Source organism: Nyctereutes procyonoides, unplaced genomic scaffold (assembly GCF_905146905.1).
Source record: "Nyctereutes procyonoides isolate TBG_1078 unplaced genomic scaffold, NYPRO_anot_genome, whole genome shotgun sequence".
In the NCBI taxonomy this organism is placed as follows: domain Eukaryota; kingdom Metazoa; phylum Chordata; class Mammalia; order Carnivora; family Canidae; genus Nyctereutes; species Nyctereutes procyonoides.
The window spans coordinates 29,591,055-29,616,646 of NW_026575160.1; the positions used below are offsets into that span (position 1 = coordinate 29,591,055).

Consider the following 25,592-nt stretch of genomic DNA (forward strand, 5'->3'; position numbering starts at 1 on the left):
AGAAAGAGAACTTGTAAGAGGTCTATATGAGGCAATTCAGTATGTGACTTACTCATGTAGTTATGGAAGCTAAGAAGCCCCACAATCTGTTGATCTGCCATCAACAAGCTTAGATAACAGGGAAGTTGGTGGTGTAAATAAGTCTGAACTCCTGAAAAGGAGGAGAAGAGCAGTGGTGTAAGTCTCTTGAGTGTGAACACGCAAGAATCAGAAACACCAAAGTCGAAGGGTAGAAGAAGAGGGATGACTGTTCAATCAGAGAGTACGTTTGTCCTTCCTCTGTCTTTTTGTTCTATTCAGGCACTCAGCGGATTGAATGGTGGCTGCCTGCACTGGCAAGGGAGATCTTCACTCAGTCTACTGATTCGCATGCTCTCTCCTGAGCTCCAGACTCCTATGTTCAAATGTCTTCTCAAAACATCTTCTCAGATATGCCTCATAGGCAACTCAAACAAAGCATCTGAAGACTGATGTTCTTTACTTTCTCCCCAAATCTGCTCCCAGCTTAATAAATAGCACCTATGTTCACCCAACAGGTCAGACCAGAAACCTGAATTGTCACCTTTCGACAATTCTTTTTTTTCCCTTCCTAATTCCAATTCATCATCAAATATCATGCCTTCTAAAATATTCCTTGATTCTTCTTTCCATTTTTACTACCTTTTTTCTTGTCCAAACCAGTGGGCCCTGCCTTGAGTAGGACAGTAACCTTTTAGCTAGCCTCGCCTCAACCACTTTTGCCATTTCCATCCCATTTTCCTCATAGTATCTGGGGTATATAACTCCCCTACAAAAATTCTCATTGCTCTCAGAAAAAGCTTCCAAGTTTTATCATTGCTCAAGAGGCCTTTTGTGATCTGGGCCCTGCTGATCCCTCCAGCTTCATCCAGCACCCCCTCCCCTGGCTCACATGGTTCTGGTCACAGCTCTTTCAGTTCCTCAAATCCACCAAGCTTACTTTCATATGTCTTCTTGGCCTAGAAACTCTTTCTCCAGTCTTCATCTGATAATTCCTATTTGTCCTACAGATATCAGCTTTATTTCTTCACTTAATAAATTGTTATTAAATACCTACCCTGAGCCGAGTTCTGTGCTAGGCACTGTGAATTCAACAGAAAACAAAACAGACCTAGTAGATCCTATCTCATGAAGCTTATAATTTAGTTGAGGGACGTGGACACCAATCAAACAACATACAAAGAAATGTAAAATAGTTTCATGGTGCTAGGAGGGCCTATGATTGGGGATTTGGACTGATCAGGAAGGTCAGAAGACTGAAGAAATAAGAGATCTGAAGGAGGGCAGCATTGAAGAGACAAAAAGGTCACAAGTAGAATAAATTGCATATTCAGAGGCCCAGAGGAAGAGGGACCTCAGGGCTTACAAAGAACCAAAAGAAAGCCAGTGTGGTGAAGTGGAGAGAATGAGGGACTGTGGTAGGAGCAGGAGCTAGAAAGGCCAAAACATGCAAATCCTGGGTAAATGACTCTAATACTTCAGGGACAGGGCAGACAATGTGTGAAATGACAAGAGGGAGTGAGTGGCAAGTCCTATGGTAACGTGGAGACATAGACCTTGCTTCCAGGCACACACATTCCATTTGAATTTGAAGCCAAACAACACTGTGCTGAAAACATGTAATATTTCACTGAAAAATTTGTCCCCACTGATATGCTCTTGAAAATCATGCCTAAGAATTTTTATCTTTATCTAATAGCTGTGTAGGAAGCTGCTGAAATAGAAGTCGCATAGGGAGAGCGACGCTAACAGATGTGTGTTTTGAAAAATTTGGTGTTCGGGAAAACTAAAAAAGAAAACAAAAACTGAACTATGAATAATATCCTCACATGATAAGATATTGTACCCATGAGACCAAAACAGGATACTCCTCCTAGTAAATGGATTGGAGGCTCTAGGTAAAGTTCGTAACGTGAACACATATATTTTTCCTCCCTCACAAAACCCACCAAAAAGAATTTTAAAAAAATTAATAAACACGCAGCAATGTGGAAAAAAAAGGAAAGGCTACAATACAACAGTAACAGAAATTTTGAGGCTAGAAAGAAGGTGGAGGATTGCAGTAGACAAGAAGCTAAACTCCTGGTGGCAAAACCCAAGAGTCAACTTCATTTGTACCCACAGGATACTCAGGAGCCCATGACTTGATAGTACCAAATACCTTTGGAATACCTGTGTGAACTAAGGCCCTAAATCATAGGGACCAGACAAAGGCTGTTTGAGAGGCAGGTGAGTCCTTAGATGCCCTCCCTTATTCTGTGCTGCTTGAGCCATCCCCACTCTAGCAGTGGTCTGGAATTTTATTCTCTGGAAAGGGTAAAATAAAGGGATTCTAGAGTGGGATACACCCATGCAGAGTTGAAGGTGACAATATTATGCCAAAAATAGGAATTAAAGGAACATCTAGATGGTGAATGTTGAGACATCCAACCTTCTTCGACTTGGCTTCTCAAATGCTATTAGTTAGGGCTTGCCTCTTCTGGCAGGAGATTAGAAGAGTCTGCTCTGGGGATTCTGACCAAAACAAGATGAGAATAATAAAATGGACCAGTCAGATATTCCTAAAGTAAAACTCAGCTAGTTAGCCAAACACTCATAAACATGAACACATAACAAATAAAATAAAAAACTCAGGAGTTAGTTAAGTCAGAGCTGTTACTGAAAAATCATACAAAAATGAAAAGATATGTAAAATATAGGAAAGAAAAGTTTTGTTTTTTTTTTTTAAATAGAGCACCAATCTAGGGAGTAGATTGTACAAATAACTGGAGTTGCAGTTGCAGAAAGAAAGTGCAGGAAAGTGGAAACATGAAAATCATTAATGAAATAATTTAACTAGTTTCTCAGAACTGAAGGACATCACTTTCCAGATTGGAAGAACCCACAGGCCCACCAATACAGATGAAGATAAACCCATAAAAGTCACTTTATTGTGTCATTTCAGAACACTGAGGACAAAGAAAAGGTCACATACACACACAAGTCTAGAGACAATGGCACAATGTCTTCAAAATTCTAAGTGAAAATGAATTCCAATCTAGAATTCTATATACAACCAAACTATCAAACACTGAACGTCAAATAATGATATTTTCAGATATGTACAGTTGCAAGAATTTATCTCTTAGATACCTTTTCTTAGGAAGCTTCTGGACCATATGTACTATAAATACAGGAGTAAATATAAAAAGAGGAAGTCCTTGGCTATAGAAAATAGGAGATCTGACACAAAATCTCAAGCAGATTCAACACAGAGCAAGGAGAAAAGAAGACACCAAGATGGTACTTATGCCCTTGACAAAGAGGGAGGCATGTTCAGATTGGAGAACTGTATGCCTTAAGAAATAGGACAAGTTAAGGGCCTTCAGGATAAAGATGCCTGCATTTCCTGAAGGCTGAATGCCACGGTCAGCCTGGATCAGATGTGGGTCTGTATTTTGTTTGCTTTCACCATGCACAGCAGTTCCTGCTGTCTCCTCCATGCCTAGGTCAAAGACCATCTGCTTGGACCATCTGAGGATATCCATCTCATCCCACAGAAGTACACTGCTTCAACCTAATCCTAAAAGCAGGAGGTTGGCCATTGTGAGCTCAAGACCAGAACATACAAAGAAGCCCACCCACCTCCCTTATTTATTCCTCAGAGGTCTCAAACCTGGTCCACGTTCTGGTACCAATTATGGTGGCCTAGTGTTTCCTGGGACTCCCTCATGGACCCCTGACTTCCTCTGACAGAGCACTAATCTCACAGAAATGCTGAAGCCAGCTTATAATCCTGAGACAGTTCAGTTGATCTTCTCCCAGAAGCCTTCATCTATCACTGGCAATATTATCCTGTCCTTACACAACTGAAATATGTGCTCAGACATCAAAGTTCTTAATCACCTTGTATATCCATTTACATACAAACTGTTGTTAAAATATTAAGATGTTATATAGAAGAAATATGCAGCACAGAATAATCCACACTGAATTTGTGATAATGTTTACCTTACCTTGGGGAGGGCGGGATGGAGGGGAGTGAGATGAGGGAGGAAGACACAGGGAACCTCAATTGTCTAAGTAATGCTTTATTCATAAATATCAGAGCTAAAGTAAATAGGATACAATGCTAAGTTAGCATTTGAAAAAACTGGGCTGTGAATGTTCAATATTCTTGTCTGCATATTTGAAGTATTTCATAGTAAAATAAAATTTATTTTAAAAATGAATTGGAGAGAGGTTAGACTAGAGGCTTACATGTCAATCCCACTGGTCTGTGATTCTGCTGTACTTTCAGGCTAACGAGCTAGCCTGCTACAGCTTCATAGATGCTGGCAGAAAACACAAGACCTCTAGCTCAGAGGCAAAGAGCTTTATTACTCAAGGCACATCAAGCACCAAGAACATCAGCATATTTGCATTAGTTTCTCTTATGCCCAAGTCTCATCTGGCAACACAGATGGATCCAGATGGAAGCTTGCTTGGGTAATGGGGTGCATTACAGGATAAGAACCTTGAGTTTAGGGAAACTCAAATCTTTTAGAGTGGGAAGTAAGCATACCTAGGCTTTGCTCTGGAGGAAGACATTATCTTCCAAGGTTGTTTGCTATACAAACTTCCCTTAGAAAGATAGTCCAGAACAAAGGGTAGTCAGTCGGCTTGCAAGAAATGCAAAAACATGAAAGACCCATTGAGAACTATCTCCAAACCTATATACTCAAATCACTCTGTGTGTTTTCTTCATTGCATTTAGCACAATTGTGTAATTATACACAGTTATTTGAGTTATTATTTGTTTGCTATCTGTTTCTCCTCTAAGCAATTAGTGAGGCAGAAACCATGTCTGCTTTGTTCACTGCTACATCTCCAACTAGTAGAATACCGATATATGATAGAAGCACAATAAATGTTTTGAACTGTTCATGCATTACTGGACTCGAGGATACTAGAGACACAACCAGAAGAAAGGTGAATGACAGGTTGCTGATGTCACAAGGCATAATGAATTTTAATGATGATTCTTTACATTCATCCAGCACTTTTTCTTTGACAAAGCCCCTTTCCTACATTATTTCATAGAAATTTCATAGTAAGTCTTTGAATTGGGTGAACATGTTAAGAGACTTATCTGGGACCATTTTACTTTTTATACAATGTTATGTAGTTTCAGGTATACAATATAATGATTTAAAATTCTACACTTACTTGGCTGGCCAATGAACTCACAAGTGTAGGTAGTGTGCTACATGAGGGGCAAGTCTTTTCGCTAACACCACAAGGGTCTCTGGCCCAATGAGTGGAGTTTGATAGTAATTCTTGCTACAAGTAGAAAAAAAAATTCTACATTTACTCAGTGCTCATCATGATAAGTGTACTCTTAATCCCCTTCATCCATTTCATCCTCAATGGACTTTTTAAATGAAAAAAGAGCTGAAATCTGCATATTTTAAGCCAAGACTCTTTCTTATATCCCATAAGGTCTTTTTACCCATGACAGTTACCAGGTAGGACAACGTCAAAACAGATGGGGAGAATTTTCTTTTTAATGTTTCATTTAAATGAAAAGTTAAACTCTGGTGGACATATTTTATGTATCCATTATGTTTTCCACAGTGAAGATGCATGAACAGAACTGGATTTCCATTTGCATGCGAATTACTAATAGTAATGTTTCATGTGATTATCGAGTATGCAACATATATATGTTACTTTATCCTCACAAAACACAATGATGTAAGTATTGCTCATCTCCTTTTTAATGAATGATGAAACTGAGGCCCAGGATGATTTCGCTAATTGGCAGAAATCATACAGCTATTTCTCCCATAGTTTGAAGTACAGACATGTTAGACTGAAAATATGCTTTCTTACAAAAGGAAATTACTTTCTCCAAGATGCAGACATCCCTTGCTTCAATATCACTTGGAATGTCTATTCTAATATGTTCTATTATATATCAGTCTCTTACTTTGGTTTACTGTGTCAAATATTGTGAAATTATGAAACTGTTCTAAAATGAGCCAACTCATCTTTGAAGCAGGTGGTATATAGACTCATAGAGACAGCCACATGTGCCCTTATCTTTGGAATCTGGATTTTTCTCTGAAAGTATTAAGATTTAGGTTGAAAATAAATATGAATAGTTTAACATTACAATATGCCTTAAATTCACACTTCAGTCATGAAATAGGCAGTGTAGCAGATTATGAAACACATAAGAGTAGAATTTAGAAGCCTATATTTCCTCCTCCCACCCATTGTTTCAATATGTTTTACATCCAATCTTATACATATAAATAAAACATGTCTCATTTATCCTTTTATTTTGCACTTATCACATATTGCTTTGTAGGTTTGTCTTTTATATATATATATAAAGAGCCTTTTACAACCAGAATATAGGTTACTTTAGGACATGGATCATGTCCTGTGGTTTACCATTCTCTCTCCTTCACCTCTCTGCTTCACACAGTGTCAAACCCAATTCCAGTGAGGTCCTGGCTTTGCTCTATTTCTCTCCACATTTCAAATCACCCACAAAATCAGCCCTACTCTATTCCCAGAGCTAATCCTATGAAGCAAGAGCAGATTAGAGTCCATCCAACTCAATATTTGGGGACTCACCCTCAAGGCTATTCTAACTCTGATAAGGCATTCCAAATTTGATAACTGGCTCCCACCTGCAGTCTGGAACCCCTAAGTGCTCTCACGTACAAAACCCACTTTCTATTCTATCGCTGTTCTCATGTTTCTAATCTGATAACTTTTCATAATACCTCAGTCACTCCTGGGAAAGGGGAAAAGGCAAGCTGATATTGGCTTTCTCCCGCAGGGGAAATCTGGAATATAAATTATACCTCAGAGTTGTTCTTTTTTTTTTAATTTATTTATGATAGTCACAGAGAGAGAGAGAGAGAGAGAGGCAGAGACACAGGCAGAGGGAGAAGCAGGCTCCATGCACTGGGAGCCCGACGTGGGATTCGATCCCAGGTCTCCAGGATCGCACCCTGGGCCAAAGGCAGGTGCCAAACCACTGCGCCACCCAGGGATCCCCCTCAGAGTTGTTCTGCTCTGAGGCTAGGAAGCTGGGCTTTTGTACTCTTCATCTGACAGTCATTGGTTAAGAGCTGCTCCACCAGACCTAAACTCCCAGCTCTGCGCTTGCTAGCCAGGCAGCCCCAGGAGCACACGAGCAGTCTTCCAAGGAATAATTGCAGGTTCTGTGAAGCAGAGGCAAAAAGCGCTGAAGCACAGAAATAGTCAAAGTGACCCAAGGGGATCTGGCCAAAGCATTTACAGTGTCTGCTATGGCTCTATCCAGCAGAAGAAGCTCATGGGAGAAAACTGAAGAAAAGCGAGTCCCCACCACACAGCCTGGGACAGTGGCTGGGGATCATCCAGCCCTACCTGCAATGGATGCAGCTAAAGTCACCAGAAGACAATGAGGAGACAGGATCACTAAGCCATATGGCCCACGAGGGGAGTCCTGAATGGGGAGAGGGCTGATGACATAGGGAGCAGCAGAGGTGATAAAGGCCAGGGTCAAAAGGCAGAGGAAGAGGGTAAGTACCTCTAAATGTATATGAATCACTGTGGCACTCCCAAAGAACCAAGAGGAAGTAATTTAGGCAGGTACTCCTGCAATTCTCTGAATTCACCTGAGATAGAAAAACACAATTTTATTGTAGGTTGGTACAGCCTGAGAGAACACTAATGACTTACCTTTCTGCTATACTGCTATGCTGCTATTATTGGGTCCAAATAAGAGGACATTAAGGGCAAAAAAAATCAAAGTTATTAGGGGCACCTGATGGCCTAATTAATTAAGCATCCAACTCTTGATTTTGGCTGACGGCATGACCTCAGGGTTGTGAGATTGAGCCCCAAGGAGGAGTGTGCTCAGTATGGAGCTTGCTTAAGATTCTCTCTCTCCCTCTGCCCTTTCTTTGCTTCTGCACATGCGTACTCTCCCTCAAAATAAATAAATAAAGTCTTTTTTTTAAATCAAAGATATTAGATCTATCTTTTTACTACCAGCAAATCTACTCATTCTGTTGCTTTACCTTTCTATGTGGAGTCTGACTTAATTTTTCACACATGCCCCACAATTTATGTTTGTCATATAGGAAGATTTTTTTTTAATTTTAGTTTATTTTTTTAGTAATCCCTTCTCCCAACATGGGGCTCAATTCACGACCCCAAGATCAAGAGTCGCATGCTCTTTTGACTAAGCAACCAGGTGCCCCCACAGGGAGATTTTTCAAAGTGGCAAAATAATTTGTCTAGTCTTCTCTATCTATACTGTTTTCAAGACTATGCAAAGAAACCACACTCATTAGTTCATTCCATAAATACTTTCTGAACTAGGTATCAGATTAAGTGGATTAAAAAAGTGGATAAAAAAATGAAAAAGAAACAGTCCTCTACCGAAAAAGAACCAACATATATGAAATATATGGAATGATGAACATTAGATTCAGGTTAGTGATTACCCATGGGAAGAAGGAAAATGAATGGGATCTGGAAGGAGTAGACTGTGTTTTTGCTGCTGTTGTTGTTTTTGTATCTCACATATTTTGTAATAATAATTCAAATAAGTAAAAATAAGTTGCAGTGTTTCCTTGCCTCACCCTAAAGGATCACCTTGAAGACTCCGCATGCCCTGTACATCATTTCAGACATTGTGAAGATGCTGAAGCCTTGAATTTACAGTAACTGAGAAATTAAAGAGCAGGAAATTAATTGGATGTTTCACTGGTGACTTAATATGTAGTAGTAAGAGATAGGAGTGTGTTTATTGTTTGAGGATTGCTGGAGAAAACTTTTGCTCTCCTGTTCTAGAATCCCAGGGCCACATTTTAGGGGAATCTCTAAACCCCGTAAGGGTGGCTAGCTGAATTTTTCAGCTCCCATTTAAGGATGTGAAATGAAAGAATCATTCAATCAATATGCATTCCAACAAAGATTTTTTTTTTAAGATTTTATTTGTTTATTCGTGAGAGACCCAGAGAGAGAGAGACGCAGTGACACAGGCAGAGGGAGAAGCAGGCTCCCTGCAGGGAGCCTGGTGCGGGACTTGATCCCGGGTCTCCAGGATCACACCCTGGGCCAAAGGCAGGCGCTAAACCACTGAGCCACCCAGGGATCTCCAACAAAGATTTTTTTTAAACACTTCTGTGCTAGACTCCGTATTTGTCAGACAGCCAATTAAGAAATAGGCTACGTCCTCAAGGAGAGATTGATATTATAATATGATGATTACAGCTAATGTTTATTGAGAACTTTGCTACAGCCTGTGCCTGGTGCTAGGCACTTTGGCTGTAGTATCTCATTAAATCCTCACAACAGCCCTAAGAGGGAGGCACCATTATTATCTTCAATGCATAGATGAAGAAACCAAAGCTTCCAGAGTGAGTTGCCCTGTTAACTAAGCTGGAATCAAGATCAGGACCAACGACTTACTGATTATAAAGTCTGTATATCTAACCACTAGAATATGTGAGAAAATTCACAGAAAACTTTCTGTGAGAATCTAGAATAAGAAAGTATTAGCTTTAGCTAGAGGATTCAGTGTGAGTTTTGTGGGAGAAAGGGAAAACTGAAGTTTAAAGGATGGGTAGCAAAGAACATTCCAGAAATTGCTTTAAGAAAGGAATGAGAGTGTGAAGCCTAAGTTTAATAATAACTTTTTGTGTTTCAATGACATGTACATTGGGGGCAGTGGGTAGAGGTGGGTTGTTGAAGTTGGGAGGAATCAAATTATGAAGGATGGTATATTCAAGAGAGAGGAAGAGTTTAAAAATGAGCTTTTTTGATAATTTCTTGATATCACTAGGATAATCCACATCAGGCTTCTCCAAGGGTGTCACTTGTCTGAACCTTTTCAAATATAGCTGAGGAAGTGGACTGTAGATAGGACACTCTGAACTACAAGTAATCAATAGTTTAGGCAATTACTTGATTTAGAAAGACAATTTTAAACTATACATGATGTTTGACACTTTTCTACTGCCACAAAGGACACTACTTGAGATCAGTTGTGTTCATTGATCATGAGACAGTAACAAACAGCCAAATATTAGTTGTCTATCACTGGTAGTTGTTCTCTCAGAAGTGAGGTAAGCCACACATTTAAACTACAGATAGTAGTTTTGCAATACAGAGATTAAATCATGTGGCGTCATAGCCGTCGACGTGCAGTGCAACCATTTAGCGCTCAGTCAGTAATATTTACCATCTTATGATACATCACATGACCAAGTTATATACATATCTTATACATGAGTATGTATATGTATATAATGTGTATATGTATTTATATGTAGATGTATAATAGTATTAAGAAAGGAACATGAGGCTATCAGGACACTTGGGTTCTAAAACGGTATCAGCTGGATGTGCAATTTTTATCAAGTCCTTTAAATTTTTTTAAAGATTTTATTAATTTATTCACGAAAGACACAGAGAGAGGCAGAGACACAGGCAGAGGGAGAAGCAGGCTCCACGCAGGGAGCCCGATGTGGGACTTGATCCCTGGACTCTGGGATTACACCCTGAGCCAAAGGCAGACGCTCAACCCCTGAGCCACCTGGGCGTCCCTCAAGTCCTTTAATTTATCTGAGGCTCAACTTACCTGTAAAATGAGAGGCTTTTGCACTAGATGCATTCTGAGATTGTGATTCTAAGAAATTAGGTAACTTCTGACCTGGAGAAGCTTAAGATTAGTTCAAGACAGAGAGCACATCCACAGGAGAATAGATTAAGAAGCATACAAGGAAGTTAACAACAAGCACGACAAAATAAAATAAAATAATAAAATAAAATAAAAACAACAGGTTCTGGTTCCATTAGTTTGGAAGGCAAAGATTATACCACTAATAAGTAGGAGAAAGAAGTTTAGAAATTAAATAAGAAAAGGGTAGAAATTCTCAGTAGGTAGGATTGTGCCGGGAAGGAATATTTTGTTTTCTTTTCATGATAAAATAACTGGTTATCAAGAATACTAGCATATTTTGGGGCACCTGGGTGGCTCAGTTGGTTAAGTGTCTGCCTTCAGCTCAGGTCATGTTCCCAGGGTCCTGGGAGGGAACCCTGTCTGGCTCCCTGCTGAGCGGGGAGCCTGCTTCTCCCTCTCCTGCTCCCCCTGCTTGTGCATTTTTTCTCTCCCAAATACATACATAAAATCTTTATAAAAACAAACCAATAAATCCCTTCACTCAGTAGGAAATGAGAAGCTGTCAACAACTTTTGAACAGTAACATGACATTAGAAACATGCCCAGCAAGATCAATCTTGCTGCATGTAAATGACACATGTGAAAGTACCTTCACACAAGTCACTATACATCTAGAAAACACTGCTATTAAGTAATTTACTGAGTGTTCAGAGTATGCAAATCATTGTTTCTTGTGGATGGAAAGCAAACAGAAACCATGCTATTGAAAACCTCATAGTCCATTCTGGGAGAGAATAGGAAGGGGATGCTTGCTGACACGTGAAGGAAAAAGCAGGTGTGTTGTTGAGGATAATGGTGCAGAGAAGGTATGATAGAGAATAAACCACACGGTTTGGTCAGGGACCTCATCGGATGTAAATAAATAATATGTTCATTCTTCTCTAGGTGACAGGTCATTCATTGCTTCATCAATTTCTCACTGCAACCTCACGAAGTAAGGTATCTATCTATCAGCATTACTATACCCATTTTACAGGAGGAAAAAACGAGGCTGAATATTTGTTCAAGTTTGCACTCAAGCGACTAAATTGCTATTAGAATCCAGGCCTCTTGAAAAAAAAAAAGAAGAAGAAGAAGAAGAAGAAGAATCCAGGCTTCTTACTCTGTATCCTAAGTTGTTGCCACTTTGAGATCTTTCTTCCTCTCTCTCTAAAGTCTAGGCACTCTCCACCAAATACAACCTAATGAAGGTGATTACTCTCTCCAACTGATTACTATCAGTTTTAGTCATCACCACTTGCTGCATCAACTCTGCTTCTGGGTTTTTTTTTACCGCTTTCTTCTGTTTTTTTGTTTGTTTCTGTTTACTTAGCAACACCTAATATTAATGTGTACACACTGGGTTTCTCAGTAGATGCTGTTGTTTGACTAACAGGCTGCTCTTTTCCTCTAGAAACCTCACCCAAATTTGGTAATGCTTTGCAATAATTTGAGTCACACTATCTTCATAATCTTGGTGATACTTTATATGCGTCTCTTCATAGTGACACAACCAGCAGTTATGTATAATTTCTGATAATCCTTTCAAAAATCTCCCAATACCGTCTTCTTGATACAGCTAAAAGAAATTATAGAATTCATGCGCTTGACTGAATGAAGTCTTTAAAAATATTTTTAAAATTGAGACATAGTTGACCTACAACACTGATTTAGTTTTAGATGTACAGCATAACGATTATAAAGTCTTAAGTCCTATCTGAATTCTACAGGCCTTGCTAAAAAGTGTGAGGGAGCTTGTTATAAAGGCAGATTCTCCAGCCCCATCGCAGACCTCCTAGAATCAGTAACTGCATTTTAACAAGATCCCCAGCTAATTCACATACACAGTTTTTACTACATGTTCACTCTTTTGCTGAACTTGAAATGTCACGAGTAAGCTTCTCAGATTTTGCAAATCAAAGTAAAGGGTTCCCATACAATCTGAAAACCACCAACACCGTCTCAAGTGCATCTCAAATGCTTCATGGGAGGTACTTAGGCATAAACGATATTCACTGTTCATCTGAAATTCAAATTTTACAGGGCTCTCTGATCTCAACCTCGCCATGAAGTTCAGAAGAGTAGGATCCACGTCTTCTAACACAACTTTGTCTTCCCCCACCATAGCACAGCGCCTTCCCCAACTGCTCAGGGTTTGTTTCCAGAGCAGACAGGGAGCCTCTGGAGAACGGAGGTGTCTGGTTTTCCCTCCTCCTTGTGTATTTGCAGGGACCAACCCGGCACACGATAAAGGACCAGTCAACATTTCTTTACATGAATGCACGACTGAGTGTACCAAGAGCAAGGTCCCGAGTGTGGGCTGGGCTGTGCGTGCATATTTTAATAAAGACGGAATATTTTTCTAGTGATTTGAAGAAAACAGATGGTCTTGCAAAGCTTCTGTTCGTCCGCTGTTTCCCCGGGTGGCTGGCAGAGCCGAGGGCTTGACGGGAACACGACGGAGGGCTCAGGATGGATGCGCTCAGGATGGGCTCAGGATGTACCCGCCGCAGACGCAGACGGGGACCCAGATGCTCACCCGCGGCGGCAGGCCCCGCCCCCGGACGCCCCGCCCCCGGCGCTCGGCCCCGCCCCCCGCCGCCGGCCGGCGTCCCGCGCATGCGCACAGCCGCGCCGGCGGGGAGAGGGAGGAGGAGGAGGAGGAGGAGGAGGCGGAGGCGGCGGAGGAGGCGGGGCTTCCGGGGCGCGTGCGCGGCGGCCTGGGCGGCGGGCCTCTCCCTCGGCGGGGGCGCGCGGGGCGCGGAGGACCGCACGGCGCGAGGGGGAAGTCAGGTGGCCGCCGCCGCCGCCGCCGCCGCCGCCGCCGCGGTCTGTCGCCGGGAGGAAAATGGCGGATCTGGAGGAGCAGCTGTCGGATGAGGAGAAGGTAGGAGCCGCGCGGGCGGCGGAGGCTGGCGGCCGCGGAGGGGCCTCGGCGTGTGCCCTCGGCCGCCCTTCCTGCCCGCCGGTCGCCGCGGCGCCTCAGCGCCTGCCGCTGTCAGTCACGGAGGCCGCGCGCGGGGCCAGGTCTGCGCCGGGCCTGCCTCGCCGCGCCTCGCCGCGCCGCGCCTTGTAGGGTGTGTGCCCTGGAAATAGGAGGCGGCGGCGGCGGCGGCGGCGGCGGCGGCGGGGGCGGCGGGGGGGGCGGGGGCGCCGGGTCGCGGCCTGGGCGCGGGGCCTGGGCTGGCGGCTGCCGCCGGGCTGAGGGCTGAGGGCCGAGGGCTGAGGGCCGAGGGGGCAGGCGCCTGGGAGGCCGACCCTCGCTTCCTCCCTCCCTCCTCCTCCCAGAAGCCAGAACGCTTCCTTTTCTGGTTCTCGACGCTTTTTTATTTTTTTTCGCTTTTTTTTTTTTTTCCTTTCCCAGTGGAAGTCTCTCTCCTCCCCCCCCACTCCCTCTCTCCCTCCCTCCCTCCCTCTCCCCCTCCCCCCCCCCCCCCCCCCCGCCGTCTCCCGTTTCTCTTTTCCGGCCGTCGCTGTAGCCGTGCGGCTCGGCGGTTGGCTGCGAGGCGGCCGAGTCGCGCCCCGCGAGCCCCGCGCGCCCCGCTCCGCGCCGCCGTCAGCCGCCCGCCCGGGCCCGGCCGCCCCGGCGCCGCTGTGGTGGCGGCCGCGCCAGCTTCGAAACCTCGCGAACGGCTCAAGAGTCTCCAGCGATTTCGAACAAAAAGGAATCTGATCCCAAAACTGGGTCTCTGAGTCCCCCCCTACCCTTTCCCTGTGAGGAGGGCCCATTCCCCGGGGAAGAGGGGGAAGGGGGGGAAACGGGGGGGGGGGGCCGTACTGATTTTCCGCATTTTCCCGGAAGAACTTTGACGTTTCTCAAAGTCAGAAGTGACGGGACCTAATCTGTGGATTGAGACAGTTACAGTTTTCGAAGCGTCCACTCTTAATTTCACAGTGTTCACCTTTATTTATTTATTTATTTATTTATTTATTTATTTATTTATTTATTTATTTATTTATTTTTATTATTTTAAGTTCCAAAGCGGTACGGCCGCGGATGAAACACACTTCAGGGTGTTTAAGAAATCCTAATGTAAAGCCTAAGGAGATTTTCAATTGCAGCTCTGCTCCAAGTTTTTTGTTTGTTTGTTTGTTTGTTTGTTTTTTTTTAATAGCCTGGGATGTAAACTAGCACCAAAATGTAATGTCCTGTCGCCTTCCCGATGTAAATGTGCATTAGTGGGCCTCATCTTCGATTTTGGAAATCTTCCTTTCCTGTCCTTTCCTTTTTCCTTTCCTTTTTTCCTTTCTCCTTTCCTTTCTTTTCCTTTCCTTTTTCCTTTTTCCCTTTTCCCCTTTCCCCTTTCCTTTCCCTTTCCCTTCTTCTTTCCTCTGAGCCCTTAGGTGCAAGTGATCATAAAAGGACAAGATGGGGAGAACTGCAAGGTTCTCCCTAATTCACGGTCCTGGCAGGCAGATCCCCCGTATATGCAAAAGTTGCTCTGAAGCGTGCACTTGTGCTATAATAGGTTAAATAACCATGAGTTCGCCACCGAAAATGTTCGCGATCCGAGGACACACCTTTAAAGTTAGTGCTAAAGGTCTTTAAAGGGATTGTCATGGTTTCATTCTGCTGTCCTTAAGTAGTGGTTAGTAGTTCAAGTGGCTAGAATCTGGCTGAGGAGAGAGAATTTAGTGCGGCTGTTAATAGAGTCCTGCCGTGTGTTGTAAAGGCCTAAAAATGGCAAAGTTTTCTCCAAATGAATTGACGAGGTTCCTCATTATCTGGCATTCTCAGGGCACTAAACTCCGTAAAGAGGAGGGAGGAGAGTGTCTTAATTCTCCAAGCTTTCCCAACTTGGTGGTTTAAGACTAAATGAATGAAAATTCAAATTTGGGGCGCCTGGGTGGCTCAGCGGTTGAGCATCTGCCTTAGGCCCAGGGCATGACCCCGGGGTCCGGGGATCCAGTCCCATCCACCTCGGGCTCCCCGCAGGAAGCCTGCTTCTCCCTCTATGTCTCTTCCTCTCTGTCTCTTATGAATAAATAAAATTTAAAAAAAAGAAAATTTGAAGGAATTTGGTGTTTTTGTTGTTTCCTAAGATTATTTTGTTGATATTTTCATATATATTTCATTGCTATATTTAGTGATTTAAGAAGACCAAACTTCTGGGTTACATTCAAATAACTGGTGAAATGAAATGCTGACACACTTGCCACTTTAGTTATTTAAGTGTTCTTTTAATCGTTTGTGAGTAGGTTGGGTATAGAATCAAATAAAATTTTAAAAGGTGGTATTTTATTTTTATGTATTTATTTTTGGTATTTTAAAACTAATATTTAAATCGTGTTACTTTTTCTGCCACCTTGTTTGTAATTTTCAAAAATAAACTTTTAATACTGTTAAGCTGTTGGCATTTCCATTATTGATTGAAGATCTGAAGAAGGGAATCTGTTAACTTACATAGTACCCATACATTGGGTGGCCCAGACCGGTACATACATTCGTTAATAATCTTGTAAGTTTGAGGTAGGTTTTATTACACCATTTCACAGGTACATAAAATAAGGTTTCAGTAGCTTTTAAGTGATTCACCCAAGGATGCCTAGGTAAGAAGTGGCAGAGGGAATATATATACATATATTTTAAAGATTTTATTTATTTATTCATGAGAGACACAGAGGCAGAGAGAGAAGCAGGCTCCATCCATGCAGGGAGCCCGATGTGGGACTCGATTCCAGGACTCCAGGATCAGGTACTGAGCCGAAGGCAGACGCTCAGCCACTGAGCTCCCCAGGTGTCCAGGCAGAGGGGATATTTATACCTGTCTGAATCCAGAGTTGGTACTGTTGTGACAATTACGCTACCTTAAAAATGGATGAGAGGATCTTTTCTGGCTTTATCTTTGTTTTCAATTTGTTGACAACTTCTATCGGAAAAGGAGAAAACAGTAGTTCTTTTTGTTTTTACTAAAAATTGTAAATATCTAACATTAATAGTGTTGCATTATAAACTGAATTTGTTTATTTTAGGACAAAGTTTATTATTTACACATTTTAAAATTTTATGCTACTGGTATAGTTTCATATATGCAAACTAAGGTAGGAAGCATTTTTATAAAGATTCATCTAGAATAACATCTTTGTTTTTTAAAATCATGTACAATTGCTTTGTGAGTATACCACTATGAAATTTAATAACCTTTTCACCTTTGGCCACTAGATTAATAGGAAATAAAATTATCTGAAGAAGCACAGTGATGTTCTTTAAAGTTACTCATTTGTGGTAGCACGTCCCAGAGATATTTTTTTTTACATTGTTTAGAAATTCTAGGCCAAAAACAGTTCATGTTTTCCATTCCTGGGGTCAGTTGCATTGTACAGTAAAGCAATTTTGTGAATTTGAAATTATGTGAAATTACAGTATAAAGCGGGAGAATTAATACGTTTCACACCCCTCCTAACAGAGGAAAGTCACTCCCGAGCTCCAGAAGGAAGACAGTTATTAGTTGGAAAGAATCTTTTTGTTTTTTTTTTTTCCCCTATAACCCCTCCTATCTTTCTCTGATGATAAGAGTGATCCACTTCCATAGCTTCATTTTTATGAACGTTTCTCAAATACATAGCTCAGTCCTAACGTCCCTTCTGAGCACTAGTCACACATTTTTATTGGCTCGTCCTTTTCACAGGAGACAGTTAATGAGATGTGTTCATACGGAACTTTCCTAAGAGTAGATTCATAAACTCCCTCCCTTCCCCTTTCCTTCTACACCAAGTGGGGCAGAAATCTATCTCCTGCTCATTTTTCTCTTTCTCTATTTCCATTATTCTAGTTATCCTGGTTTTTAACTTCAGCTTTATGTTAACTTTTGTCTCCTTGAGCTCTGTTCCTTAGAGTCTGTTTCTGAATCTTGTTGCTCCCATCATCAAAATGTGTCTTGTGCAAAAAATTTCTTTTTGCTTGAAAAGGTAATTCATTTATATTAATTTTAGTTTTTTACGTCTCAGTTGACCAGACTATTAAACTATTATTTACATTATTAACTACTGTTGTTCAGTAACAAAATTTTATGGTATGAATAGAATACAAATTGACTACCTGTTCTGTGACTACACAGTTAAGGGAGAAATAAAGCCAGAGGAGGACAAGTAGGATCAGAAGAATGTCTCATAGTTGGCCTTTCCCTTCTTTTGTATTTGCCAAGGTAGGCTTTTGTTATAAACTTTCTAGACTAATTCCGCCAATTTCCTGTGTCAGAGCCATATTTTAGTATGTTGTTTTTGTACTCCCAAACTTAGTTGCTGGATCCTCCATTGCCTTTACAAGGAAGCCCAACTCTTGAAAATGATACTAGTGGCCTTGTATCCCATCCTTACTTTGATAGTTCTGACTCCAATACATACTTAATCATGCTGTGAAGAAGACCTAGGTGCTAGTCCACGTCTAGCACCTTGGGTAAAGTATGTAACCTCTCAGCCTGTTTCTTCTGAAATGTGAGGATACATATAAATGGTATGTGGCATGTAGTAAACACACAGTAAACTGTAGTTTGTTTTTTTTTTGTTTTGTTTTGCTGATACCTTCTTACCCACTTTTTGATGTTGGAACTGCTTCCTAGTCTGTCCACTTTTTTGAAAGATGAAAATCTTACTCATCCCTCAAGATTTATCTCAGACCACATGTCTGACTATAACATATCATTAGTATTAAATATAATTTTGCATAATAGTTGTCTGTTAACCTGTTTTTTTTTCTTTTTTTCTGTTGGAATTCATAAGTGCAGAAATAATATCTTTAGCAACTGTCAATACACTGCATGTTAGTGAGTAGAAGGGTTTAGTGAGGGAATGAACAAAGGAATTGTGAATTCACAAAATGAAAACAGGTTTATGAAAAGCAGAAGTAGCATATGGGGTGCCTGGGTGGCACAGTTGGTTAAGAGTCTGACACTTGGTTTCTGCTCATGTTGTGATCTTGTGGTCTTGAGATCAAACCCCACATCCGCTCCTGGTTCATTGGGGAGTCTGCTTGGGATTCTCTCTCCTTCTCCCCCTCCTGCTTGTGCGCTCTCTCTCTCTCTCTCTCTCTCTCTCTCTCTCATAAGTAAAATGAATAAACAAATCTTAAAAAAAAAAAGTAACATGAGGTAAAGTTTTTGAGGAAAAATTTAGTGTACCTAAATTTTCATTTCTAAATAATGCTTTAGACTTTAAAGATTTAGATAGTCAAATGAAATTTTTGGTGCTCTTTAAGTACAGGTGGTGATATTGGCTATGATTCAAATCATTTACACATACTAAATATTCTTTATAAGTAGTTTATATAATTCTCCCTCACACAATCGTAATTTGGTTTTAGAAATTTTGTTTGTATTTAAAAGTAATATAAGTTGCCATCATAATTAATGTAAAATTTATAGTGTTCTTATTAACCCAAAAGCTATTAGTGTAGAAAATACTCATTCCTAATTTCATTCTGTAGATGAATGAATTCTGTCATTGCACCAATAAAATGTAGAAATTCCTATAGCAAGCAGAACCTTGATGGTTGCTATACCGTTAGTAGAGTTTTTCAGACTTTGCACATTAAAGCAAAATAGTAGTATTTGTTCAGTGCTTTTGGGAGCCATTTCTACATAAAAGATACATAGAACACTGCATTTTAGTGTAAAAACATGGAGTATAAAAACAGTGCAAAGTAATTTTTAAAGTTGAAAAGTATGTGAAAACAACATATGATTCTGTGCTATACAATCAATGGCTTATGATACTAGTGTCATTTTCCCTTTTTTGGTGGTACATTAAATTATACCTCTTACATTGATTGTGAATCAGGGTAAACAAAGATATAATGTGACAGCTAACAAGCTAAAATCTTAGCATGGGTTGGTTTGGGAAGGGAGCTTTGTATGGCATCTTCTTATTCTATATAATATATGTATTGTGGGTGAGCGCCAGAAGGACCCCACTCAGTGAAGTCATATAGAGTTTAAGGTGTTGGAAGATTTCAGTGTAAACTTGGACTTTTTGGTGTGTTGTGCATACACAATGGAATATTATTCAGCCAAGAGCAAAGCTAATATCTTGCCATTCATGATAACATGGAAAGACCTTGAACACATGCTATGTGAGATCAGAGAAAAACAAGTACTGTATGATACCACTTGTATGTGAAATCTAAAAAAGTCAGACTTGTTTGTTTTTTTTTTTAAAAAAAGGGAGCAACAAAGCCACCAGAAAACAGGTTGTGGGATAATATTGATGGTATTTAAGGGTACAAATTTGTGTGTGTGTGTGTGTGTGTGTATACACACACACACATATACATATATATGTAATATATATATTACATAATATAAATACTGTAATGATGTTAATAATGGTATTTATTGCTTCAGTGGCTGTCATATTACAATATATAAATGTATCAAAGTAACATGCTTTACACCTTAAGTTTACAAAATGTAGCGTGTTACATTTATCCAAAACAGCAACAACAAATCTTAAGCTTTTTCCCACAGTCCTGGCAGCAGTGGGAAGGAAATGTGAATAGCAAGCAGGCTGGTTTTTATTTTTTAATTTTGTGTGTATGTATGTATTATTAGAATTTTAAGTGGGTCTTGATCTCACAACCCTGAGATCATGACCTGACCTCAAATCATGAATCAGGTACTTAAACAGCTGGTGCTCCAACACACTGTTTTTTTTTTTTTTTAAGCTGCCCCTCCTCCATCACACATGCACCAGGAGATCACTACACTTCTGCACAGGTCTCAGCTGAAGCACGTTACATTTATAAACCTAATTTCAGAGGGCTCAGGGTAGGAAAAGAGAACTGCGGTACTTGGGAATAGCAGTAATGATACCATAGACTGGATTTTAGACTCACTGAAGGTTGGTGGTTTGATCACCTATATGGGCCACATGGTGTCAGTAGCACCTCCTTCCCCCAGTCTTGATAATCAGAATGTTTTCCTGTAGAACAGAATTGTCCCTGGTTGAGAACCATGGATCTAGACAGATTGGAGCTAGTAAGAATGATGGGAACTTGGGTTAAGTGTTAAGACCTGACTTGAAGTAGTTTCACAAAACATGAAGAAAAAAATGATCACTAACAAATTTCAGAGTTGGAATCAACAGAACTTGGTGAATGAATGGGAGGATCAGGGAATTTTAAAATCTGAATTTTAAAATGGGAGAATCTGAATAACTGGGAAGTGGGACCACCACTAACTAGAGGATTCAGGAAGAGGATGGATAGCTGGGAAGAATAATGTTGAGTTTGATTTGAGTTATACTGAGTCTGAGTTGCTAGGAGAATATCTCTTTGAACATGCCTAAGAAGATAGGGAAATGTAGAATGGAGCTTGGAAAGAACAGTCAGGCCCAGAGATTTTATTTAGATTTGGGAATCCTCTTTTGTGGGTTAAAGCTACAAGACCTGTAAGACTTTTAGGAGAATAAGCTTAGACATAGCAGAGAGAAGAGATCAGAGAGCATATGCTTTTGGATATACTTTTTAGAAAATAAAAAGGAGAGAAACAAAAAGTTGTGGATGATTCTTGAAGTAGAAGTATATGTGTAGCAAGGTAGGTGCTCATGTCACAGAACTTGAGGATTTCCAGGAGCAGTACCAGTATTGCAGAGATTAAAAGGAATATGGGTTTGAGGAAAGCCTTTGTATTTAAGATACAGGGATAAGAAACAAATTTGGTCTACTGTATGCCACTATGTATACTACATTAATTAATCAGTCAATTGTCAGAGTAATTTTGTTATTAGCCCCATTTTATGGGTGGGAAAACTAGTGCAGATAAGGCTGACCATATAAGTGGTGGACTGGAGATTACTGGTGGCCTTTTTTAAGTTTTTATTTAAAATCCAGTTGTTAACGTACAGTGTAATATTAGTTTCAGGTATACAACATAGTGATTTCATACTGACCTACAACATCCAGTGCCCATCGCAAGTGCACCCCTAATCCCCATCACCTGTTTAACCCATCTCCCCACCCACCTCCCTTTTGGTAACCCATCAGTTCCTTTTCTGTAGTTAAGGAGTCTGTTTCTTGGTTTGCCTTTCTCTTTTTTTGGTTCCCTTTGCTCGTTTGGTTCTTAAATTCCACATATGACTTAAATCATATGATATTTATCTTTCTCTGATTTATTTTGCTTAGCATAATACTTTCTAGTTCCATCCATGTAGTTGCAAATGGCAAGATTTCATTCCTTTATTTTTTAAAAGATTTTTATTTTTTATTTATTCATGATAGAGAGAGAGAGAGAGAGAGAGAGAGAGAGAGAGATCGACACAGGCAGAGGGAGAAGCAGGCTCCATGCTTCTGGTGTGGGACTGGTGCGGGACTCGATCCCGGGGCTCCAGGATCGCGCCCTTACCCAAAGGCAGGCTCTAAACCGCTGAGCCACCCAGGGATCCCCAAGATTTCATTCTTTTTATGGCTGATTAATACTCCATTCCTATATATCTACATCTTTTTTATCCATTTGTCAATCTGTTGAACACTTGGGCTGTTTTCATAATTTGGCTATTATAGATAATGCTGCTATAAACATAGGGGTGCATGTATCCCTTTGAATTAATGTTTTTGTATTCTTTGTTTAAATACCCAGTAGTGCAATTGCCTATATAGGGTAGTAGTTCTATTTCTAAATTTTTGAGGAACTTCCATATTGCTTTCCATAGTGGCTATGCCAGTTTGCATTCCCACCAACAATGCAAAAGGATTCCTCTTTCTCCACATCCTTGCCAACATCTGTTTCTTGTGTTGTTTTTAGCCATTCTGACAGGTGTGAGGTGTCTCATTGTAAATTTGATTTGCATTTCCCTAATGGTGAGTGATATTGAGCATCTTTTCATGTGTCTACTGGCCATCTATGTTTTCTTTGGAAAAATATCTAGTCATGTCTTCTGCCCATTTTTTTAACTGGATTATTCATCTTATAGGTGTTTTTTAGGTTTATGTATTTTGGATACTAGCCTTTATCAGATATGTCATTTGCAAATATCTTCTCCCATTTCGTGGGGTTGTCTTTTAGTTTTGTTGATTGTTTCCTTTGCTCTGCAGAAGCTTTGTATTTTGATGTCCCAAAAGTTTATTTTTGTTTTTGTTTCCCTTGCCTCAGGAGACATACTGAGAAAGAAGTTGGGACAGCTGATATCAAAGAACTTACTGCCTGTGTTTTCTTCCAGGACTTTTATGGTTTCTGGTTTTTCTGGTTTCCTGTTTAGGTCTTTTTTTTTTTTTTTTTTTTTTAAAGATTGTAGGTATTCATTCATGAGAGACACAGAAAGAGGCAGAGACATAGGCAGAGGGAGAAGTCCTCCCAATGCAGGACTTGATCCTGAGACACCGGGATCACGACCCAAGCCAAAGGCACACACTCAACCACTGCCCCCCAGCCCCCACTCTCCCATATACTTAGGTCTTTAATCCATTTTTAGTTCATTTTTGTGTATGGTATAAGAAAGTGGTCCAGTTTCATTCTTCTGCATGTTGCTGTTCTTATTTTCAAAGCCATTTTTGAAGAGACTTATCTTTTTCTGACTGGATATTCTTTCCTGCTTTGTTGAAGATTAATTGACTATGATTGTGGGTTCATTCCTGTGTTTTGTATTCTGTTCTATTGATCCATATTTTTGTGCCAGTACCATACCGTTTTGATTACTGCAGCTTTGTAATATAACTTGAGGTCTGGAATTGTGATTCCTCCACCTTTGTTTTTCAGAACTGCTTTGGCTATTCAGGATCTTTTGTGGTTCCGTACAAATTTTAGGATTGTTTGTTCTAGTTCTGTGAAAAATGCTGTTGGTATTTTGATAGGGATTGCATTAAAAATGCAGATTGCTCTGGGTAGTATAGACATTTTAGCAATATTTGTTCTTCCAATCCATGAGCATGGAATGTCTTTTGATTTCTTTGTGTCATCTTCCATTTCTTTCATTAGTGTTGTTGGTTTTAGATTTATTTATTTTAGAGGAAGAGAGCATGCACAAGCTGGGAAGAGGAGTAGAGGGAGAGGGAGGGGAATGAATCTCAAGCAGACCTCATACTGATCACGGAGCCTGACATGGGGCTCAATCTCATGACACCAAGATCATGACCTGAGCCAAAACCAAGAGTCTGATGCTTAACTGACTGAGCCACCTAGGGGCCCCTCTTTCATCAGTGTTTTATAGTTTTCAGAGTATATATAGTCTTTCACCTTTTTGGATAGGTTTAATCCTAAGTATCTTCTTATTTTTGGTGCAGTTGTAAATGTGATTGTTTCTCTCTGCTGCTTCATTATTGGTGTATAGAAATGCAACAGAGGGATCCCTGGGTGGCGCAGCGGTTTAGCACCTGCCTTTGGCCCAGGGCGTGATCCTGGAGACCCTGGATCGAGTCCCACGTCGGGTTCCCGGTGCATGGAGCCTGCTTCTCCCTCTGCCTGTGTCTCTGCCTCTCTCTCTCTCTCTCTCTCTCTGTGACTATCATAAATAAATTTAAAAAAAAAAAGAAATGCAACAGATTTCTGTACTTTGGTTTTGTATCCTGCAACCTTACTGAATTCGTTTATCAGTGCTAGCAATTTTTTGGTGGAATCTTTAGAGTTTCCTATATAGAGTCTCACGTCCTCTGCAGATAGTGAACGTTTTACATCTTCCTTACCTTTTGGGGTGCTTTTTCTTTCTTTTTGTCTGTTGTAGCTAGGACTTCCAAGACTATGTTGAATAAAAGTGATGACAGTGAACATCTCTATCTTGTTCATGAACACAGAAGAAAAAGCTCTAGTTTTCCCCTTTTAGGATTATATTGGCTGATGGGTTTCTCATACATGGTCTTTATTACATTGATGTGTAAACCTACTTTGTAAACCTACCTTTTCCCCTCTAAACCTACTTTGTTGGGGGTTTTTATTGTAAATGGGAGTTGTACTTTGTCAGATGCTTTTTCTGCATCTGTTGAAATTCTTATATGTTCCTTATCCTTTTATTAATGTGAAATATCACATCGATTTGTGCATATTGAACAAATCACTTGATTGGAATAGAATCCCACTTGATTAATGACTTTTTTAATGTATTGTTAGATTCGATTTGCTAGTATTTTGTTCAGGATTTTTGTGTCTGTGTTCATTAGAGATACTGGCCTGTCGTTATCTTTTTTTGTGGTGTCTTTATCTGGTTTTGATAGGGTAATGCTGGCCTCATAGAATGAATTTGGAAGTTTTCCTGCCTTTTTGTTTTATGGAATAGTTTGTGAAGAATAATAGGTAATAACTTTAAAAGTGTAGTAGAGTACCCCTATATGGTCCTGGACGTTTGTTTGTTGGGAGTTTTTTGATTACTGATTTAGTTCCTTTGCTGCTTATCAGTCTATTCAAATTTCCTATATCTTGCTATTTCAGTTTTGGTAATTTATATTTATAGGAATTTATTTCTTCTAGGTTGTCCAACTTGTTGGCATATAGTTTTTCATAATCTCTTATAAGTGTTCGTATTTCTGTGGTGGTGGTTGTTATTTCTCCTCTCTGATTTGTGATTTTATTAATTTGGGTGCTTTCTCTTTTCTTTTTGAGAAGTCTGACTAGCGGTTTATCAATTTTATTAATATTTTGAAAGAACCAGCTCCTGGTTTCATTGATTTGTTCTGTTGATTTTTTTTTTTTGGTTTTGATATCATTTACTTTTTTATTTTATTTTATTTATTCATGAGAGAGAGAGAGAGAGGCAGAGACACAGGCAGAGGGAGAAGCAGGCTCCTTGCAGGGAGCCTGACATGGGACTCGATCCCTGGACTGCAGGCGGAGCTAAACCACTAAGCTCCCCTGGCTGCCCTATATCCTTTACTTCTGCCCTAATCTTTATTATTTCCTTCCACTGGTGGCCTTTAAGGGGGTAATTTTACTAGAGTTTGGAGCAGGGCGCAGACAGAGAA

At 40.4% G+C, this 25,592-nt stretch overlaps 1 protein-coding gene and 1 pseudogene across 1 annotated transcript in view; both read left to right on the top strand.

Moving 5' to 3' along the window:
- The first annotated feature begins 5,192 nt into the window (after positions 1 to 5,192).
- Positions 5,193 to 5,327, top strand: LOC129503000 (small nucleolar RNA SNORA62/SNORA6 family; annotated as a pseudogene).
- Positions 5,328 to 13,427: 8,100 nt separating this feature from the next.
- CAPZA2 (capping actin protein of muscle Z-line subunit alpha 2) overlaps positions 13,428 to 25,592 on the top strand; it is a 61,125-nt gene continuing 48,960 nt past the window's right edge. The window contains exon 1 of the mRNA XM_055314628.1: positions 13,428 to 13,601. Coding sequence (XP_055170603.1) covers positions 13,563 to 13,601 — 39 coding nt within the window. The 5' untranslated portion in view covers positions 13,428 to 13,562. The remainder of the gene's footprint in view (positions 13,602 to 25,592) is intronic.